Source organism: Choristoneura fumiferana, chromosome Z (assembly GCF_025370935.1).
Source record: "Choristoneura fumiferana chromosome Z, NRCan_CFum_1, whole genome shotgun sequence".
NCBI classification, from domain to species: Eukaryota; Metazoa; Arthropoda; class Insecta; order Lepidoptera; family Tortricidae; genus Choristoneura; species Choristoneura fumiferana.
This window is the reverse complement of record NC_133472.1, coordinates 44,951,311-44,974,731: the sequence shown is the minus strand read 5'-3', so window position 1 is coordinate 44,974,731 and position 23,421 is coordinate 44,951,311. Positions and strand designations below refer to the sequence as shown.

The window sequence follows — 23,421 nt, the reverse complement described above, 5'->3', positions numbered from 1 at the left end:
ACCGCAAAGCTCGTGGTAAATTTCAAATGTAATTCCGCACATGAATTTCGAAAAACTCAGGTGCGAGCCGGGGTTTGAATCCACGACCCTCTGCTTGAGAGGCGATAGGTCAAACCACTAGGCAACCACGGCTTCCCTTATCCGGTTGCGGCCTTTCGTAGTAGCCCTGCCGAGGGTAGAGAGACGTTACATGTATATATTTAAGGCAGCTGCACGCACGCGTAGCGACGTGGTCATCCAAGGTTTCTTTTAGCGTTCTGAGTTACGGGACCCTAAAATTACAGAGTAGTTTAAAGATTAATTGTTAGTTCTCTGTTTACCTGTGTACAATGAGGGTACGGGTACGCGTATTGCATACATTAAGGGCTTATTTAAACTGCGCGAGAAATAGCAATGTTATATAATAGCCTTTATAGTATCTGAAGATACCAAATTAATCTTACTTTTCTATCGCCTTAAATGTTTTTAGAGGACAAACTTATATTTAGATGTGTAATTATAGAATATGTATGTCTTAACGTAAGGATACGTATCCACTACAACTGTGAGAAGTAGCTTAGCGATGCGAGAGAAAAAATCCTTCTAACCCCTAGCCTTACTCTTAATTTTCGTCACAGCGTTTTTTTTTATTCGACTGGATGGCAAACGAGCAAGTGGGTCACCTGATGGTAAGAGATTACCACCGCCCATAGACACCTGCAACTCCACCTAAGATGGGATACCTCAAGTGCCAGTAATTTCACCGGCTGTCTTACTCTCCACGCCGAAACACAGTGCAAGCACTGCTGCTTCACGGCAGGATTAGCGAGCAAGATGGTGGTAGCAATCCGGGCGGACTTTGCACAAGGTCCTACTACCTGCAAACTCAAAACCGCCGGCGAGGAAACGATTGGCTATCGACTATTTTCTCGCTCAAGAAACAAACAAAGATATAATATCCTGTGTGAGTAAAAGTGACACATATATTAATAGTTGATCGCTGGCTGTTCACACTGTCTGCGAGAACTCGCTCTTACATCTTTTGTCGCAGCGACAAGAGCTATAAAACTCGCTGAGCTATAGATACTCGCTCAGCGATGTCAGCTTGGCGGCCGCCCCGCACGAGCGAGTCGAGTGGAGTGAGTAATCGCCCGTCGCACGCGAACACTCGCTTACAGCCGAGCGACAAAACTACACTCGCTTCTCGCTGCTCGCCCACTCGTTTCTACTTACTCGCTCTACTCGCTTCTCGCTCATCGTCGGCGGTGGGACAAGTGCCATAGAAAATTGTGGAAGCGCGGTGCGCTGCGTCCGTCGATAAAAAAACCCGGGCGGTTTGGAGGCATATTGGTCGCGCACTTCGAACTGTCGAGTGGGTATTTCGCCAACGTTTTCGGTGAAATTACGAAATGTTTCGCCATTCATTTATAGCCTTGCTGCGTTTCTTAGCAATGCTCTGGTGGTTCCGCAGCCTAGTGTACTTGAACGCATCTCGCATGTGACGCTTGATGAATAATCAATAACAATCAACGCAGAATGGACGGCCATTACCCGATGTACCGACTACGCGAACACAACTAACATATTAGATGGACATTTACGAACGATTTGTGCGGCTTGAGCTTGTTCCGACGGACAACTTTTGGAATCATCTGTAAATATTTATTTATTACCCGACTGCCCGAAGGAGGGTTATGTTTTTGGAACGTATGTACGTATGTGTGTGGGTATGTATGTCCATTTCTTTGGCGCTCGCTGCAGCCTAAACGGCTAGACGGATTTTAACATATGAGATATCATTAGATTCGTCATAACTGGCGGAGTGACATAGGCTATATAATATTTCAATATGGCGTCTGCAAAAAAAAAATGGCGGAGGAATGAATAATAATATTTTGTATTATAACAATATGGGTATCAAATGAAAGCTAATAATTAGCCCATTCTAAATATATATAGGTTATAATACTTTTAATCTACCGTTTTCACATAAATATCAAAAGTGTAAAATAAAACATTAAATTAACAAAAACAAAAAACCCGACTGCCAAAACTAAAAGGAAGAAAATAAGCCTAGTGGTCTAGAACTCTGTTAAGTAGCTAATTTAAAGTTCAACAGTCGGGACCCATTTAAATCGTGACGCTCAAAACCTCTCAGTAATTTCAAATGTAATTCCGCACATGAATTTCGATATACTCAGAGGTGCGAGCCGGGGTTTGAACCCACGACCCTCTGCTTGAGAGGCGATAGGTCAAACCACTAGGCCACCACGGCTTCCACCATTCCATTACTACCATCCCTACTATCCCTACTTAATATTATAAATGCGAAAGTAACTCTGTCTGTCTGTCTGTCTGTTACGCTTTCACGTCGAAACCACTGAACCGATTTTGATGAAATTCGGTATATAGGTATTTTGAACCCCAAGGATCAACATAGGATACCTTTTATTCCGGTAGAGGGCGCCACCGCGCGATAACCTAGGTCCGCGCAGACGAAGTCGCGGGCTTAAGCTAGTTTACTATATAGTGAACAAAAGTTTAATTTATTGTAGTCGGTTAAAAAATCATATCCCGATATGACGCAACGCACGCGCACGTGAGGCGACAGCCGGCGGCGTAAATACTAAACAATTTATTTTTACTCAAATGACAATGAATCTCGGCTACCGTGATCTTGGTCAGCCAGCTCTTATTGTAACTGGACAAGGGACACTTTACAATGGCAAATGCTTGGGAAACATACGTTAGTTCGGCAACAATTGTCCGTTGTTTATTGGTGCGTGAATATGGAATCCGACTTACCCGAAGCGCGGTAATGATAATAAGGGGGTTCCGTACAAGTTTGTAGGTATTTATGAACGTAAAGTGTTTTTTTTTTCTCGTCCAATCTTATAGTGTGGGGTATCGTTGGATAAGTATTTTAAAACCATTAGGGGGTTGCTAAAACTATTTTTCGATTCAGTGATATGTTTGCAAAATATACTTGTAACTTAGTGCAAATTTTCATCGCCCCTAAAATCTAAACCGGTGGGTGTAGTCTAAACACGCAAAAATCAAAAATATAAAGAAAATAGTTCGCTTTGCTGCAGAAAAGCATTGCATAGAACATACTTAAAATATGTATTCTTAAAATCAAAATCTATACCTACTACCAGCGCTTCCGGAAGGACCGTCATCGAAAACAATACGCCGTGCCGTAAGAAACTTAGCAAAAAGTTATTCTTTTAGAACAAAAATTATCATTTGTTTCTCTTATCTATATAGCAGGGGTCTTCAAACTTTTTGACTCACGGGCCACACAGCACTTAATGTAAATTCGTGCGGGCCAAGACTTTGGCTGGTCATGCGGGTAATACATTAGTAAAGTAGACTTGGTCTTCAGGGGGTACCTAGATTCGAGTAACGCATAAGGAACGCACTTGGTGTTGATTATGTTCATGAGTGGCTATCTATGGGTCTTAAATAAAACTAATTACTAGTTACTTGAAGTAGAGTTGCGCCCGCTCGGTCTTTAAAGGGAGCGCTCCGATCTCGGTCAATCGGTCAAATGAACTAGTTCGGTCTTTTAGTTCCTTTAGCTCCGAGGAGCGGCTCCGACCGAAACAGGGAAAAGGAAAGGGAAGGGAGCGAGTTTAGACTCGAATCGGTCATGAACTGAACTGGGAGCTAAAGATCGGAATGTTAAAAAATAAGGAGTATAATAAAAGTATAACGTTGTAATCAGATAAAAACAATCATTCATTTGTTGTCGTAGTTTCGTTTAACCGGGTTTCTAATTATGGTTCTTTGGTATCATCAAACAAGCGGACAATGTACAATGTAAAATAAATGCGTCTCTCTCGCACATGAGCAGGATACGCTTTGAAATAATACTATTTGTATCCCAGCTCCCGCTCCGTTTTAGCTCCGGAACCAAAGGAGCGCGGACCGAGACCGAGACCGAATAAGATCGTTTACGAGGAACTAGTTCTTTTCGGTCCGCGATGGGAATTCATTCTTTTTAGTTCTTAGTTCAGGACCGACTCAAGCCTAACTTGTAGCTTTATAAAATCGGACCCTATTTCGGGTCGGACCGTGGGCTCTCCCGCTTTCTTTCCGCGGGCCGGATTAGAGGGGCTGGCGGGCCGTAGTTTGGCGACCCCTGCTATATAGTAAGGTTGCATTTAAACCAGAGATGCGCGAAGATGCCTTACTAAGAATGAGTTTTTCATAGATCAATAGACACACTTCTTTTACCTATTCTCGCTCCGCTCAGCTGTTTCCACCAGAGATGTGCTGTGCGAGGATAGGAAAATGAAGTGGAAATGCAGCCTTAACTATGTATATTTCATAACACGAAAGAATTGTTGCCTACGAGTTTATTTTCGACAGTTTTAACTATATCCCCCGATATCGTGTTCCAGCGGCGATACAATATCAGAACATGTAAAAGTTTTTTGTTAAAAATTGATTTTGACTGTACTTTTTGTTAACTGTACTCGCACTGTCATACAAACTAGGTACATTTCCGTACCAAATTAATCGATTCTATTAACTGTTGAGGAGTTCCATCCTGCGGAGACGATCCTGGCTGGACCACCCGGATGTCACTATTAAATTATTGTAATAGGGATGTTGACTCCACCAATCAACTGACGTACTTTTTATGAGCTGTCAAAACACAATTCTCCCATAGAGTTTGAATGGAAATAGCATCATATTATTATGACGTCACTTGTTCGCACACTCAATCATCTTTTTTTTTTTATTCGACTGGATGGCAAACGAGCAAGTGGGTCTCCTGATGGTAAGAGATCACCACCGCCCATAAACATCTGCAACACCAGGGGTATTGCAGATGCGTTGCCAACCTAGAGGCCTAAGATGGGATACCTCAAGTGCCAGTAATTTCACCGGCTGTCTTACTCTCCACGCCGAAACACAACAGTGCAAGCACTGTCGTTTCACGGCAGGATTAGCGAGCAAGATGGTGGTAGCAATCCGGGCGGACCTTGCACAAGGTCCTACCACCTGCAAATGAATCAAACTTTTTATTTGTTTTAAAGCAACAAAAAATCTAATTCTGCAGTCAATCGGAAATTAATCTGGTTTTCAGGGCTAAAATAAAACGTTTTTTACTGGAGTCGTGTCTTCGAATTATTTTTTGATGGTGTCAACATCCTGTCACTGGGTATGCCGAACTTCAAGTCAATCCGACGACTGAAGGGTATACCTAGTACCATCCACAAAGACGCGTGATTTCGTCATAATTAGACATTAATGACATTGGAATAAGAACCACGGCACGCGTCATCGTGAATGACTCTACCTATAAAATCCAACTCCCAAGATTTGACCCGTAGGTACATACATACATATCTACATACATACATTGCAAGTTAAATAAAAGCTTGTAAAAAAACGTATAATTTACGGGATTTGTTGTACGGATTGTAACTTCCTTTCAGATTGTCTAATCCACCCTAATCCGATACTGGATCCGATAATCTTCACTAGCGCCGACGCAAATACCGATATTGGATCGGATAATATCGTACCCTATTACGAGTATACCCTAGAGTTCCTATACCGAAACCAAATGACGCAGGAACTTCGTTTTAAAATATAAAACATTGACCAAAACTACATAACAAATCCTACCACGACTATAAGCAAATGGAACTATGAAGAGAAGATTAAACCAGCGTTATCTTCCATACAATCGGAAAAATAAGCTAAAACACGCGCAGCGATATACTTAATTCACTTTTGTTTTTACACCACCACGTAAACAATTATTCTTTATTCTGTAAAATCCGAGAGATACACATGCTAGTTACTAGCACGAAGGCTACTATTGAGCAAATGCTACATACTAGCTGTGTGTATAGGACACGTGCTACTATTGAGCATGCTTATTTAGTGGCATACTGTACTTCAGGTTAGCATGCTTATTAGCATGCTAGTAACGAGCATGTCTGTGTAAGGCGGCCTTAATAAAAGATGAACTAAAATTTTGCATATGAAATTTTCACATTATTCAAATACCTCATACATTCAAAGCCCTCAAATATTGGCTGAAAGGTCTCGTTACTAAAAAAAAAAATTACGTCAAAAAATTTCACAAGTAGAATACCTGATAGTTGACAACATTGATTTCAAGACACAACTGTATTTAATAAATAATAAATACTTTACTTACCACTGAAAACCAAATGGACTTTCGACTAATTGTAAAATAAAATTTAGACTGGTTTTGAAATAAATAAATCGTCAACTGAGCTGACAAATAAGTGACGCCACAGCTCGAAAAGTGGATGATAACATTTTGACAACTCATAAAAAATATGTCAATTGAACTCAAAGACCAGATTGCGAATAAAGATGGCGTGTTTAATTTCTACTTTTATTGGATTATCGTAATATGACATTTATGTTTGAAAATGCGACCTAATTTATCATATTTTTCGGCTGACACAGTAGTCTCGTTTGAAAGCACATAATGCTATCTGTAAGATAAGTGCGAAAATAATGGAATTATTACATTAGATTAGCGCAAATACCTAAAGATAAAACAACTAGAGAGTTCTAGCCGATAAAGAAAGAACCTTTTTGGGATGACTATTGAAAAAACGCTGCGACAGCTGAAAAGTTAAAAACTCCCTTGTTTTGTTCCCCGTACATAGATAACCATGTTGCATGAAGCTCGTAGCCTTGGGTTATTAATTGACCACAACCTTCGTTTTGAAATGCACGTAACAGTGACAGTTCGCAGCTGTTTTTATCGGTTGAAAATTCTTTACAATTTTCGGGACTTTCTCAGTGTCAACACTAGAATAAATTTATGCGAATCGCTCATACTATTCATCCAAACTCAGTTATTGTCTTACGGTGTACTGTTGACAGAATGAGTAACTTATACTGAATCGCTAAATTTGACACTGAAGCTATTCAATTCCCACTCAAGTTAAGCGTCATGGTACGAAAACCGCTTGAAGTGAGTGAATGAAAATGTCTGTATCGTTGTCGCTGAACTGAATCGCAAAAGTAACGTCGTGGTACGAAATAGCGATGCAGTTCAGTTTAGAGCCTAAACTGAATCGTATTAAGAGAGCGTGGTAGGGCCCCTGGCCCTGTCTCTTAGAATGATCGCGCAGGAAACTCCAAAGAGTGAAAAATGCTTGTGCCAGATATTGTTTCGCTATCCCTCGGCGTACCCGGGTTCGTCCGCCAGCTTTTCCCAGGCAACAATAATTATATCTATCCGAACCGTGACCTTTCAGCTTCTTTAAAGCCGAGTTAAGACTTGCAAGAAACTTGCAAGTTGCATTACATTGCGAGGCCGTAAAGCGAACGAGTTTGTAGTGGTCAATCGAGCGCCGCAATGTAGGCTGTTCACTACAACATTTTACGATAGTTCTCAACTGAACGCACTGTCGTATCTTGGAAAAATAATACCGAAGGACAGCAAGTTGATAAATTTTGATTGAGTGAAGATATATCGAATAAGCATGGAGATATCGTGTTGATACGTAAGTTACGTACATTCGAGTTTTGGCCATACGTCAGAGGTAAGATTAATTTGGTACGATTTCTAAAATGGTTTAAATTATACCCCCTGTTTTTTTTCAGTTATCATCGATAGAAATTACTTTAGGAAAACCCATCGAAATCTATGTACCTAACGGCACCAGACTGGCTGTTTGAAACAAAACGCGCGGCGCATCAAGCATCAATATTACTTTGACACAACCCCGTCACGGACGTCAACAAACTATAGTGAATGGTTCACAAAACCACGCTGTGAACAAATGTTGTGCGCCGTTTTGATGTAAGAAACATGCAGTATATTATGTCGATGGCAAAATCAAAAAATGAAATTTTTGTTCAAACGCAATTGAGCATTTCTAAAAAAGTTACATTCGATTTGCGACTCCGATTTGGATAAAAATTTGCAGGTACGTAGAGTGAACGATACTGCATGAGTCGTAATAACATAGTCTCTCAAAATGTCCCAATTGGTTTGTATGGAACTTTTTTATTTATAGGTTAGGCTAGGTTATATATTTTTTGTACATAGTCATATTTTTAAATGTTTAATGTATTGTGTTTTATTTCTTTTTGTTGTAAATAAATCTTATACAATAATTACGGATTAATCTTTACTTCAGTCCTTTACAAGTAAAATTTACAAACTTGACGTGTGGTAGGTACGTGACTCGTGACACATACCTACATGAGTGATTTTTAACCTTATTTTAAGCTGCATAGAGTGTCCTTTTCAACCTCAACATTAGCGGAATCATAGATAGTACCCATGCTAGTAAATAAAAAAAAAATAATTGAATTGAATCTGTTTTTGCTAAATACGTGTGAATTAGAAATACTTTAAATAAATAATAAATAAATATCATGGGACACTTGACACCAATTGAACTAGTCCCAATCTAAACAAAGCTTGTAGTATGAATACAATATTACGGATAAACATACTTATATAGATAAATACATACTTAAATACATATTAAACATCCAAGTCCCGAGAACAAACATTCGTACTATTCATACAAATATCTGCCCCGGCCGGGAATCGTACCCGGGACCTCAAGCTTCGTAGTCAGGTTCTCTGGCCACTTGGCCATCCAGTCGTCAAGGTTTAGTTAGGTAGGTACTTTAAAAAAAACGTTCTAAATAAAAAAAACTTTTCACTATTTAACCACGCATAATTAATTTTCATAATATTTCAAAGAGCAAGAGTTATGCCACTAGTGTCTTGGAGAAGTTAACTTCATTTGACCTATTGAATGTTCGCTAACTTTAAGCTAAACGAACTAAAAGAATTTCTTTGCTCACCCGCGATCTTAAAAAAAAGCGCATAGGATTGTAGGTCGAAAGACGTGAGCAAAGAAATTCTTTTAGTTCATTGAGACCTCCGCAAAGTAACGCCTGATTCAATAAATTACTTAAACTTAACGGAAATCAAAAATAACTTAGCTAAAATTTTCCCAGTATAAAGGGTAACCTAGTCTCCGCTGTCAATGGGTTGCTAGCTTTATAGTTTAGCCCAAATGGATGGGTCAGCAACTAGCATGAGTAAGTTTGAAACTATAAGACATAGAAAGATCTGTTCTAAAGGAACACATTCATAGATTTGACCTTCAGATAGTCAGGTTAAAATTAAATTCAGACTGTTGTTATTCTAGACGATGACCGAAAATGTAGGAAAAACAACATAGACATAGATGGATCTAAAGCTATTTGTCAAAATATGCCGGCTGTAAAGGCCACTGCCTGTCTTGTCTGTAGACACATTAGCAACATGTACAACTGCTTGTACAGTCAACTACAAAGATATCGCAACAGCCCAAGCAACAAAAATATGTACACACGACCTTAATTTTAATACGATAAAGTTGGCACTATCTCTTTGTAGTTGACAGTACACGGTAACACGAACATAACTTAACTCTGAAAGCCTGTAGGTGTGTGCGTCTGTTTATTACCCTTTCACGCTAAAATGGAAGGTCTCGGGTAAAAATTTATATGTATACTCGAGTCTAGAATTAGGCGAACCAACTTGGCAGTTCATTACACACAAAACCTGCCACAGTTACACCAGTGCTGTAATATCGATGTTAGAAAAAACTCAATAATAAACAATAATAAAATATATCTTTTGTTCGAAAGATTTCGAAAAAAAGTTGAACATCGGTAAGGACGCCATCCGCCATTTTGTTTTATGGACGTTTCATAACGGGTGTGATAATTAAAACATAGAGCGTACTCGTCAAACTGAACAACATTATTTCAGCGGCTTTTAAAAATAATGGAGTCTTTGGATTTTCCTTTATTCGTACAAATAAAATACTGCTATCAATGTATGCCATCCTAAAACATAACTGACGCGGCCTGTCACGCTACAAACATCCAGCATTTTTGCTTTACATTGCTTCTTCGAATAAACTTTAAAGTGAGAACAAAAGAACTAATGTTGTTTATTTTGACGAGCACGATCTATGTTTTAATTATTTGCTCATATTACAGGCCACACCCGGTATATGTAATTCGACTTAACTACCATCGGCTTGCTTGTAACTATTTACGTTATTGTGAAATTTTCGTTACGTTATTATTTTTTGTTATCCCTTTTGTCGTTTTCAGACCTAAAGTTATGAAATTAAAGTCCAAAAGTGACAAACATATTCATTCCGCGTCTACACAAGGTTATATCGACAAATTTGTATTGACGTTTGTATTTTATGCCTATTTTTTTTGCTGTCAGGTAACTATTCAGTTATCAATCTAGTTCGCCTACTTTGGACTCGAGTATATATAGCTGGACGTCTAGTATTCTAGACGACACATACATAAGCTTCTACTTATTTATAAGTTTTGGTTGTAATCCCTTTTTCACGCCTTGAAACAAGAATTAGCTACCTTGTTCAGGTAGGTATACACAGCGTGTATTTTTAATACTACCTCAAACCGTAACTAGACGAAGATTTAAGTGCAGTGAACCGATTTCAAAACAAATTGTTAATTTAAAATACAAGGTGGGCCCTGTAACATGAGCAAAAAATTAAACCACAGCTTCCACTCTTCATCTCGAGCTAATTTAGTTCTACAACTTACAGATTAAAGTTTCATTGAACAAGCAATGTATTGCGAAATTCATCATTTACGTGACAGGCGATGTCATTTAGGCTATTGGATGCCGTAAATTGAAAATACCATTTAATTTGTTTCGAATAAACATAATGATAAAATTACTTAATTTTTGAAAGTTGCAGAACTAAGTTAGTTCCATTTGAGTAGCAGAACCTGGGTTAAAATTAATTCTCTGCTCCTGTTACAGGGCCCACCCGGTATTTTCGAGCAGCAATGTAATGCGTACAATAATTTGATACGAGAGAGAAGCGTTCTGTGACAGCTGTCACGTCAACAAGTGCGAAGTTTTGAACAATAACAAAGTAGTATCACGTAGTGATACATTGCGTGCTAATTAATTTTATAAGGAAAATAATAAGTATTTTTTTTTAAACATAATAAAATGTGATAAATAGAGCCTTCAATAACTACCCTTAAAGGTAAAATAAATGACAAGGTACAAAAGTGATCACTTATTTATTAAATTGATTGTACTATTTTTATGTCCCCCCCTATATGTCTGTAATTTTTATCTTTAATCAGTTGAGCGGAGCGAGGATACATATTTAAGTGTAGCATTTCTGTTTCATGACAACACATCCTCGCACACAAGGCTCGGATACCGGTTAAATTTCCAAACCGTTATCATGTACTTGGCGCAAAAGCTTTTCATTTTGGTTTCGTTCACGAAACCGTTATTTTTAAACCGGTTGTTAAGGGAACAGTTCCATAAAGTTCTTGTCAGATTAACCGGTTTAGAACAATAAAAACCGGTTTATTCCGGCGCAGGATAAACGTCGCCGCACGCCGCCGGCCGGCCAGCTGTCACTCGTCGAATAAACCGGTTTATTTAGGTTATAGTTAAGTTCTTAAAAACGTTCGCGTTCTTATAAAAGTACGGAGTTAAAACGAGAAACTAACGGGTATTTACCGCTATTTTATAAACCGGTTCCGAGCTTTGCTCGCACATTTCTGGGCAAATCACAGCCTTAAAGTGAAAGAAAGACATCGCGTGTCAAAACCATCAAGCTCCCCCACTGGGCCCGAGTTAGTTCAAGGTAAAGAACTTGCATCTGTTGCAGTGGGAGCGACTCGCTACAGAGGTTTTCAACCGGTAAATGGTAGTGGTAGATTTTTCTGACATTCATATTGACATTCAAATTGAATAAAGATATTTTGACTTTGACTTTGAACCGGTTTATATTTTCAGGTGTGCCGCGATCGCCGAGAAGTGTATGCGATTCGTACAAAAGGTGTCAACGAGACCCTATTAACAAGGCTTCGCTAACGGACACGTTATGTTATGTACCGGGTGTGGCCTGTCATATGAGCGAATAATTAAAACATAGACCATACTCCACAAACGAACAACACTAGTTCAGCGACTTTTAAAAATAATTAGTTTTTTTAATTTTTATTACACTTTTAAGTTTATTCGAATAAGAAATGTAAAGCAAAATGCTTGATGTTTGTAGCGTGACAGGCGACGTCAGCTGGGTTCTAGGATGGCGTACATTGATAGCAGTACTTAATTTGTATGAAAAAAGGTAAATTCAAAGATTCCTTTATTTTTAAAAGTCGCTGAACTAATGTTGTTCAGTTTGACGAGTATGATCTATGCTTTATTTATTTGCTCATATTACAGGCCACACCGGTATATTATGGGTATACCTACTGTACGGAGATCTACGTGCCAGTCCGACTCGCACTTGGCCATTTTTTACTGGTGTGCCGTGAAACTTTGAGAACGGAAAGTGTGCCGTTACAACCGAAAGGTTGAAAACGCCTGCGCTAGTACATATATAAAACAAACGCAAACGGTATTTAGTTATCCGCAAAAAAATCGCTCTTTATCAACGTCCACGTGCAAGAATTCGACTTTAACTTTGTTTGATATATACTATCTAATGTCTGTCATGGAGATAAAGTCACCGGTCTACTAAACACATTTGTACGCCGTGCGTACAACATTGGTTTCTTATTTGGCTTTTTAGCGAGTCAGACTCGAGCATCGAGGGTTTCAAAAGGCGAGCAAAGAAAGTAGGTATACAGTCACCAGCACCAATATCTGACACAACAAGCGTGCATAAATGTCTGATATGACTCTATTTCTAGGGCCGGAAGGACGTGTCAGATATTTAGTGTCAGAGTCTTAACGCAAGGAGGGCTGCAGTTTTCGCGCTCATCAATTGGCGCCACTGTAGACAGGTCCTGCCTGAAGTATAGTGGTTAGTTTGTTTTGTTATTACGGGCGTATACACAAAATTGATATTAAAATCATATTTGATACCTTAAAACCGTACTATAAAAATATCGAGCTTGCCACAGTGTTGCGTAGTCCCGTTTCGTTCGGAAAAAAGGGAGGACAAAGGTTCCCGAAAGGCAAAACTGTCTCAAAACACAGACATTCATTGCCAGGTAATATTTGCCATAATTAATTTCAGGTATTGCAAAATTATTCTAATTATAAAGAAACCCGCGTAGCTTGCCCAAAAACAGTGACATTTGACATTTCAGAGACCTCTCGCTACACTAGCGCCTCTAGCGGCAAATTCATACGCGATGACCCTCATTGTGTGATTGTGTGTTTGCTTGTGGAAAGAATTATCGCAAGTATGACTGAGTTTGTAGTCGGACCCTTAAGTATAGTCAACCATACTTTACCACCCTAAGGTTAAATGTCATTTGTAGCGCTTAAAACGTCAAAGCCTATTTTCTCTCACAAGTCAAAATGATTACCAGCCTTATTGTTTTACTAGCTTTTGCCCGCGGCTTTGCCCGCGTGGAATGCGGTTATCGCGCGCTGTTCCCTCGGGAACTGTGCATTTTTTCGGGATAAAAGTAGCCTATGTCACTCTCGGGCCCATAAACAAACACACATACTTTCGCATTTATAAGATATTATTATGGATTTCTAAAGAAGGAACTGTCATTAAAATTGGTAAAACACTTTTTTGCTCGATTATACAAAGCTCCTGGGCAAAAATCAATAGTTATTTTTCTTTAAGTACTAACAAAATCTGGATCAATTATGATTATAAATAATGATTTTGAATAACTTATACTTTTAATTGGAAACAACCTAAACCGAACCGACGAAGATTAATGCAGTATCAGGGATTTTAATCAACTCGATTCTGTACATCTCTTCGCTTCAATGCGAGAACTACCTAAACCGTAAAGATACGGAAAAAATTCAACGTACTTAGGTATAGCAGATAATCGTCATGTTTCATACCTTTTATTATCAGATAGTTACATAACATACATGATAATCCTGTACTTTAAATGACACTAGCCTTCACCATTGTAAATCTGTTTAAAAAAAATACCTCGTTGAGTTTTTGCCGGATTCTTCTCAACAGAGGTTTTAGGCATATTGACTGTCTTTTTGTAGGTACGCTTCAACTAATTCTTTGCCTAATTTTAGCTAATAGTTTACCTATTTTATTGTTTATAGTATAATTGAACACGGCAAGTTGAATAAAAGCTTGTAAAAAAAAACTACCGTCCCATTTAAAAAAAAGTTTGCACCATTCATATACTGTCGCTCTTCCTCTCGTATCAAACGCTGTAAGTGTAAGCAGGACGGCACGGTACGAACTTCGAATTTCGAATACCGGAGTATAAGGCCAGTTTAGTTGGCAAGTTTCGTAATACACATATTTTATCGATTATTTTAAGATTCCTGTACTGAGATAACGGCACAATTGTATTCAACCTCAAGTCGCGCCAAGAAACTGTTGGCAATTTTGTGTTAAAGGGCTTTTGTGCACGCAGACTTTATAATAATAAAATTAGTGAACATACTTATGGGAACCTTCCATAGGCTAGAGCAGGAAAGCGGATAGGGCGTAGCCCAATAGTGGGTCCCAAAACAGACTACCAAATTAGAAAAAACTGCTAGCGTCAGAGGTGAGGCCCATGCCTACAAACCCACCATTAGAACATTATTCATATTACAAATCAATAGTTAAAATTATATATTCACCAAAACTAAAAAAAAACACAGCTTATTTACTCCCACTACTGGGCTCAGGATTCATCACAGAATGATAGTGCTTGAGCTGTATTTGCACTCGTACAGTCAACGTCATAAATAAATCACTTTTGTACCTGTCAATTTCAGTCGTTACATGATTTCTTATGGCTATTCAAACATGACGTTGAAGTGACAAGGTACAAAAGTGATCACTTATTTATGACTTTGACTGTACCCGCCTGTCCGGTGTGGATTAGGAACTTCCATGTTGAGATTTCTCACAGTGTTTATAACCTGATGGCAAAGTTCAAATACAATTTTCGCCTTTCAATTCGACAAACAAATCATCTAACATCTGTTGAGAGCACTACACTGCCGTGAATGAAAAACTGTAAATATCTAGTATTTAATTATAGCAACGCAACAAAACAAATAGTTTATACATCAAAGCTTGCTCTATCTCGCTTTAATAATAAATAGAACAAGTTCAGTGTCAGCCGGCAGATGACGCTACCACAAAAATACACACATGTGCTTATGGGACCCGCATGTGGTGCCCTTGGCAGTGAAAGTGTTGACAAGTTTATTTTTAGCAACAAAAAGATCACTAATTAACCCACTTTATAAATTACATGCAGTTTCCGTCGCATCGCGCTGTGTTTTCAATTGGTTTTGAAATAAATACACTTTCTTTGAATTTCAGACAAGTTTAAAATGTAGAGTACTTATAATGGTTTTTTTTTTTCTAATATACATAATATTTCTGACCTGTCCCTTAAAAAGTGTTACGAAAAAAACACATTTCACAGGTAACACAGATTTAAAAGTTTTTTTTCCTTGAGATAATTTGACAGATTTGTTGGTATTTAAAGAATTAAATTAAAATACTTGCTACAAGAGTAGCCAAGAGAAAGCTCCATTGACAGTTAATTGTTTTGAACAAAACAAAATAAACTTTACTGAAACCGAATCACAAGCGAAGAGTCCTTGGATGTTATTACTAAAAAAAAATGTGAGCATTTAAAAACAGATTATAAAAAACTTTTTAATCCAGCGGCCAAAATCGAAATATTCACCCCTGAATAAAATTCAGTCTACGGTTCCGTGAAATACAGGAATTTTCCCTTCCGCCGCTATAAACGTAAACACTATCAAAATACGGTTACATTTCTAAAATTTACTTTCTAACAGTTGCATTCACCCATTAAAAAACTCACAATCGAAAAAAAACACGCGTTACAAAATCAACCCCTATAACAATGTAACCAGCATTTTTTTTCCACCACTTAAAACTTCTGGATGTGGTCACAAGTCCAACACAAGGCGATTCGGGAGACTGTACCAACCCTAAAATACGCAATAAATTACACACATCTAACCACCGCTTTACATAAAACACTCTAATTTCGCTTTTTTTTTAATGCATATCAGTGTTTAACTCACGTATCACACAACGAAAAGAAATTAAAAACAAAAACGTCCTAATCGCTGTTACGAAACGCTGACGTAGTTATATCAATCAGGCTAGGGTTGCTCCAGGTCAGATCCTCATCATTATCACTAACTAACCTGTGAGGGTGCGAAGCCGAGGAACGACAGTTTCCTTTTGCCGCTGCTCATGATTGATCTCGCGTGCGCGCGCGCCGGCCGTCGCGGGATAACTGGTGCTCACCTGCAAACGGTACGGGCTGGAGTATGCGTAGACGCAAGGCCTTTACACGCCTTTTGGAAATACGCCGCATGGAAATTGTGGAAAATTGGACCGAATTTGAAATTCGAATAATAATATACTGCTCAAAAGAAAATAAGCCACGTGTAATTAAAATACTAATAAATGTAATTTCTTTATAACATTCCTTGTCTAAAAATGGTTTTATTAATACAACACAGCACAATATAAAATACTTTCATTCAATTAAAATTAAAATGTAACTACTTATTCAATTTAAAAACGCAAACATGTTTTATTTCATTTTACCGGTTAAATTCAAGTGGCCCTTTATATTCTTTTGAGTAGTAAAATAATAAAAAAAACTTTACCACCTTAAAATACACAGCCATTAAAAATTAAAATCATTTAAATTAAATGAAATGGGGCAAACTGTTTTCAGAATTGTAGATAATAATATTCAAATTCAAATTCAAATTCAAATGATTTATTCAGTAAATAGGCCGCAATGGGCACTTTTACACGTCATTTTTTTAAACTACCAGCGCTTTCGGAAAGACCATCATTGCCAAGAAGAATGCGCCGCAAGAAACTTGGCAGAAAGTCATTTTTTCATAAAAATATAATTACAAATAAAATACTTAAAAACTATATATACAATTAAAGAAAAAAAAATACAAAAAAATAATAATAAAAGAAATACAGGGATGTATGGGGTCCCTTAGTTACAATACTAAACACTAACTATATCTAAACTATAATAATATCTACGTTCAGTGGAAGTGTAGAATGCTTCCACCGTCATAAATTTTAAAATAATAATAACAATAATTTAGTTCTGAAATACATACATTTCAGGTCAAGTAACCATTAAGCTTTTGGATTTCAGAGGCAAGTTCACGTCTGCCGCCCCCAAAGTTAGCTCACTTAACATACATTAACACATAATTTTAATTAACCGACTGTCTGTGGGAGTTTTAAATTGTAACAGTATGGATATCGTCACTATTTTGAAAAAATCTTGTATTTAAAATCAATATGTCATCAAAATTGAACCTTGACATAATGTTCATTAGGTTCACTAAGAAAAATTATCTATTTTTAGGTACAGTCACCAGCAGTAATATCTGCCACAGCGGAGCGTGCAAAAATATCTGACATGTCCTTCCGGCCCTAGAAATAGAGTCGTATCACATATTTATGCACGCTTGTTGTGTCAGATATTGGTGCTGGTGACTGTACGAGTTTTTTTAAAGTAGTGACGATACCAAAAAACGGTGATACGCGTAATAAACTCAAAATAGGCATAGCTACAACGCCGTGGCTCTACCCTCTGGACAATGACAGAAATCCCGAAGTAATGTTCCTTCTCAGGAATGTTCTAATATAGTAAATTATTTGATTAGATAAGTAATAAAAAAATACCGTAAGGTACTTGGACCCATTCAGGTTACTTTGGCCCTTATGAAAACCACATAAAAACGTAAAATAAAGCGTAAGATAAAAACGTAAAAACGTGATCAATTAACATCAACCAAGTATAGAAGTTCCATTCCGAAGTTTCGAGGGTCCCGTATACAAAGAAGGCATCTATGACAGGGTTTAAGAAAGTAATAAAACTGGCTGTTGGAGAAACTAAGTTTATTTTTATTTCAATCATCATGATAATATAATGTATATTATTTATTTCAATAAAAGGTAACAAATATAGGTAAGAATCGTCTTGCCAACGAAAATACAAACTGAAACAAACAACAACAAATAACAAACAAATAAGTAACAAAATTTGGAGTTGAAATAAAAAATACAAAAAGACTCCAAAAACCAATCTTAATCATCTTGCCAGTCTTGCAGCCATCATCACGTAAACCTTGTCGCGAACCCCCTACCGTCGAATAGCGAACCCCTAGGGGTTCGCGTACCCCACTTTGAGAAACCCTGATCTATGAAAATCCAGTGTTAGCAGAGCCCCTTTCCTAAGCAAAATGTACGCATTGTGGGGATATTTTAGATGGTTATGTATGGACGTAGCACTGTCACAAGGAGGGTTTTCACAGAGGGGAAATATCGCTAGATGGCGTTAGTGTCGTGAGCATCTAGCGATATTCCGGCTGACAATAGTCCTCATTGTATGTAATGTAATACTCGCAGTCGTGTGATGTCGCATTAGCATAACCCTTAGTACTTACTTTAACAGGAAAAGTCACGAAATCTTGTGAGGAAAAAATTGTAATTTTGTAACTACGTCAAAACTTTCTATTGGATCCAACAACAACTAAAGATTATCTAACTTTTTATCACTTTTACCACAATTACTTACTTACACACACACACAATACACAATTACACACAATTACTTTGCAGGTGGTAGGACCTTGTGCAAGGTCCGCCCGGATTGCTACCACCATCTTACTCGCTAATCCTGCCGTGAAGCAGCAGTGCTTGCACTGTTGTGTTTCGGCGTGGAGAGTAAGACAGCCGGTGAAATTACTGGCACTTGAGGTATCCCATCTTAGGCCTCTAGGTTGGCAACGCATCTGCAATACCCCTGGTGTTGCAGATATTTATGGGCGGTGGTGATCTCTTACCATCAGGAGACCCACTTGCTCGTTTGCCATCCAGTCGAATAAAAAAAAAAAATATTTAAAAACAATATTAGGTACTTATTTGACGACCAGATGGCCTAGTGGTTAGAGAACCTGACTACGAAGCTCGAGGTCCCGGGTTCGATTCCCGTGTCGGGGCAGATATTTGTATGAAAAATACGAATGTTTGTTCTCGGGTCTTGGGTGTTTAATATGTATTCAAGTATGTATCTATCTATATAATTATATTTATCCGTTGCTTAGTGCCCATAACACAAGCTTTGCTAAGCTTACTTTGGGACTAGGTTAATTGGTGTGAATGGTCCCGTGATATTTTTTTTTTAATTTTTTTGTAGTGAAATAGCGTGAGGATTTTTTTTATATAAGTGGACAACTGAAAAATTAAAAAATGGTCAACTTTTTGAGAAATAGTCACCTGGCAGAGGATATTTATAAAGCCAGTAGTATTTTCAATAATTACAATGGAAATTGTAACTTATTGCTAAAACAATAAAGTTAAATTTCCAAATCAATGCATGCGGTCGCTAAATCGCCTCTACCTTATTAAGGTTTAAACAATGGCCTATGACTCACATGTTCGCGGGCCGCAATTTTTTCTCCTAGGTTATGGTTTGCTTGCATTAAACTGTAATTAGTAATCATGCGCACGCAGCGAGCACGTGAGATCCATTCATCTCACTCGGCCTATGTCGGTTCCACTGTTGGGCTGAGAATGAGAGTGTTGTAGTTCTATGTCACTTTCGGGCCCATAAATTATGTCTATGTCAAAAATCACGTCGATCCGTCGCTCCGTTTCGACGTGAAAGACGGACAAACATACAAAGACAGTATGGATGTTTGTGACATGCAAACGATTTTGCAGGTGGTAGGACCTTGTGCAAGGTCCGCCCGGATTGCTACCACCATCTTGCTCGCTAATCCTGCCGTGAAGCAGCAGTGCTTGCACTGTTGTGTTTCGGTGTGGAGAGTAAGACAGCCGGTGAAATTACTGGCACTTAAGGTATCCCATCTTAGGCCTCTAGGTTGGCAACGCATCTGCAATCCCCCTGGTATTGCAGGTGTCTATGGGCGGTGGTGATCTCTTACCATCAGGAGACCCACTTGCTCGTTTGCCATCCAGTCAAATAAAAAAAAATAAAAAAAAATAAAAGATTATCAACTTTAGGGTGTCATGGACCCGGTGAGTTGGGTAATATAATGAATTCTCATTTCTACCTATAATATTAATCATGACAGATAACTGAGATAATACATTAATCAGTTAGATACACACATTTCATACACCGTTGAATTTCTTCGCAGGTGTGTTTGGATGTAGTGAAAAAAGTTTTTACATTAGCCTAGTAAATAAAAGTTAAAGTCAAAGTCAAATTATCTTTATTCAATTTAGGCCAGAACATAAAAATGTATGAATATGTATGGCTTATGAATGTAAAAAAAAATCTACCACCGGTTCGGAAAAAAACTCTGTTGACAAGAATCCGGCAAGAAACTGAACGAGATAAGTATGTATATATTTTTAAACAGATTTACAATTTTAATCAATGATATCTATACATCACGAGTATCACGAACACAACTTCATTTTTAACACAGTAGGTTCATCATCACCAGGGGTCGGACATAAAGTGCGGATGACGTAAAAATGACGTAATCTTGCACACAAGATGATGTTTTTATTTAAACTTCCGTGTGACATGTACTAACAAAGTAGCATTAATGAAGTAACAAAATAATCTTTAAGAAATCAACGGAATTCAGTGAATAAAATAAATTTCATATCGTTTAATAAAGAGGTTGATAAATGATAAGTGATAATTGTTTATGAAAATCAAAAATACTATTTGAAATCATCCTATACTCGTCGCAAGTGGTTTGACGTCATCGGCACTTTTTGTCCGACCCCTGATCATCACAGAGATCATCATTAATTTTATAATACGCCTTAGATATTGATATTAATAGTAAAAATCCGCGAGTCACTACAAAATATACCCAAATTACCATAGGTATCCCTACAATAGACGACCGGATGGCCAAGTGGTTAGAGAACCTGACTACGAAGCTTGAGGTCCCGGGTTCGATTCCCGGCCGGGGCAGATATTTGTGTGAATAACACGAATGTTTGTTCTCGGGTCGGGATGTTTAATATGTATTTATTTATATAAGTATGTTTATCCGTTGCCTAGTATCCATAGTACAAGCTTTGCTTAGTTTGGGACTAGGTCAATTGGTGTCAAGTGTCCCATGATATTTATTATTATTTATTTATTTAATATTTGTAGAGTTCTCTCGTTTTCCTTAGGGTCCAATCATCAGATCTCTGACCACTAGCACGTTTTGTAACCCACCGGCACCGTATGCGCATGCGTTTGACATTCCGTCTGACCTGACACGTTCCTGTTACTGTCATGGTATGATACGGTATGTGTAGAGACCTTAAAACCGTTCTCACTTTAAGCCTGCGTTTACAGCAAAAATGTTTGTTACGAGAAAACGTGTTTTACCAATAGAAACACAGCTCAAGTGGAAACTATGTAGAGCACGGAACCCTAAAATAGGGTGTTAAAGGAATTTCTTGGTCGATCACACAACTTTGCACGGAGAATGTGAACCAGCCGCACTCGTAACGGTGACATAATGGCAGTAGCAGCACGAGAAGCAGCGTCAAGGCGCTCTAGCACACAGGATCACTGACAGCAACCTAAGCTTGTATTAAAATAGCTACGATACATATATGTGGGAAAGGAGGTTTTATTTAAATGATTTATTTGCAACATTGGTTGTTTTAATTTAAAAAAGAAGAAAAGTCAGTCGTGAGAAGTCAGAGCTACGCTGTCCACGTATTGAATTGCTTTCTAAGTTTAATACAGATTTTACAAGATTAACTCGTTTGTTTTCGACTGCCACTCCCACATATAATTTTGAACATGAAACTCACTCATATTAAATGATATTATAACGGATAACTCACGTCTTAAACCGAGTTTAGCTCGACACGTTTCGGGCTATTTCGTAGCCCTTCCTCTCAGGAGCACGCGACTCGGCGGCTGCCGCACCACGCACACTACGCGCCACCGCTCTCCGCTCGCGCGTAGTGTGCGAAATAGCCCGAAACATGTCGAGCTAAACTCGGTTTAAGACGTGAGTTATCCGTTATAATATCATTTACGATACATATACTCTTTATTTTTATTTATTTACTAGTTTAGTGTTTATTTTTTCCTTTTTTTCACTTATGTCGGTGGAAGCATTCTACACTTCCATTGAACGTAGATATAGTTAACATGTTATAAATAACATGTTTAGTTTTAGTTTTGTAACTAAGAGACCCCATACAAGACATCACTGTATTATTATGTAAGTATTTCTTTAATTTTATACCTTCTGTAGTTTTTAAGTATTATATTTGTAATTATTTATTATAAAAAATGGCTCACTGCCAAGTTTCTTGCGGCGCATTCTTCTTATCAATGATGGCATTTCAGAAAGCGCTGGTAGTTTAAAAAAATTACGTATAAAAGTGCCCATTGCGGCCTATTTACAAAATAAATGATTTGAGTTACCCGCTGCTTCGCACGTGTAAACCGTTAAAATCAGCAGTAGAATTAAAACTCTGGGGATTGTCGTGAATTAATCGTCGAATTTTTTGTAAACTCTTTATCTATCTATATAATACCTTTAACAGCCAGTCTAGTGCCGTAAGGTACATACTCGTAAATGTCAATGCTAACCTTCCACATTATAATATTAGTAGGATAATGGACTGGTGTACTGATTTCAAACTGTGTGCTATAAACATGTGATAATCCCTATATAATAAGTTAAGGTGAACTAGACCACCTCAGATTCGTATTGCCTGACTTAAACTAGATTCTAGAATGCCTGTGAATGGTACTAGACATACATAGAACAACGACCACAGGATTACGGCCAAAATTACAACTGCCGAAAACCAATTGATTCATAGATGTCGATGAATTGATTGAATGATTGAGTTAAGGGCATCCCATGCGCCATTGGCCTTCGATCTGAATTCCTTAATTTTCTAATGTTTTCTGTAGCTCATTATACTAACAATAACGGCTTTAAGCAATATAGTATCCCATATTTACTTCAAAGTTCATTGTCTTCGAGATATTTGGCATCAACGCTGAACAATTTTAGGCCAAAAAACTGGTTTTCTGGCCATAAATTTTGTGTTAATTAGTTTCAAATGAAAACCCTAGACACGTTTTTAGAGACGTCAAAGAATACATCTCTACAAATCTACATATTTGATTTCGTATATGTTAGATCTTTCACGTCAATAGAGATACGAAATAAGTGTTTTTTTAGACAATGTTTAAAAAAATCATACAAAATTAAGTATTAATTTTTTTCAAAATCCGGTGACAAAAATGGAGATAAAAGATTGAAAAACCAAATAGCCGTTCGACTAATAATTCTATCTGTAGTGCAAAAGTAGGAGATACGATTCAAAACTTGTCAAAAATCGATGAAAACCTCGGATAGTCCCTTAACTAAGAAGTTTGATTTTTTTTACTAATTCAGGA

General features: G+C 37.8%; 1 protein-coding gene across 3 annotated transcripts in view; it reads right to left on the bottom strand.

Moving 5' to 3' along the window:
- Ae2 (anion exchange protein Ae2) overlaps window positions 1-23,421 on the bottom strand; it is a 130,972-nt gene that overhangs the window by 95,097 nt on the left and 12,454 nt on the right. For 2 of the 3 annotated variants that reach the window (XM_074101302.1, XM_074101317.1), the window contains exon 1: window positions 16,160-16,262. The exons of the other annotated variant lie outside the window; for it this stretch is intronic. In XM_074101302.1, the coding sequence (XP_073957403.1) occupies window positions 16,160-16,210 (51 nt within the window). In that variant the 5' untranslated portion in view covers window positions 16,211-16,262. Of the gene's footprint in view, window positions 1-16,159; window positions 16,263-23,421 lie in introns of those variants that run through there. 3 annotated transcript variants of the gene reach the window in all.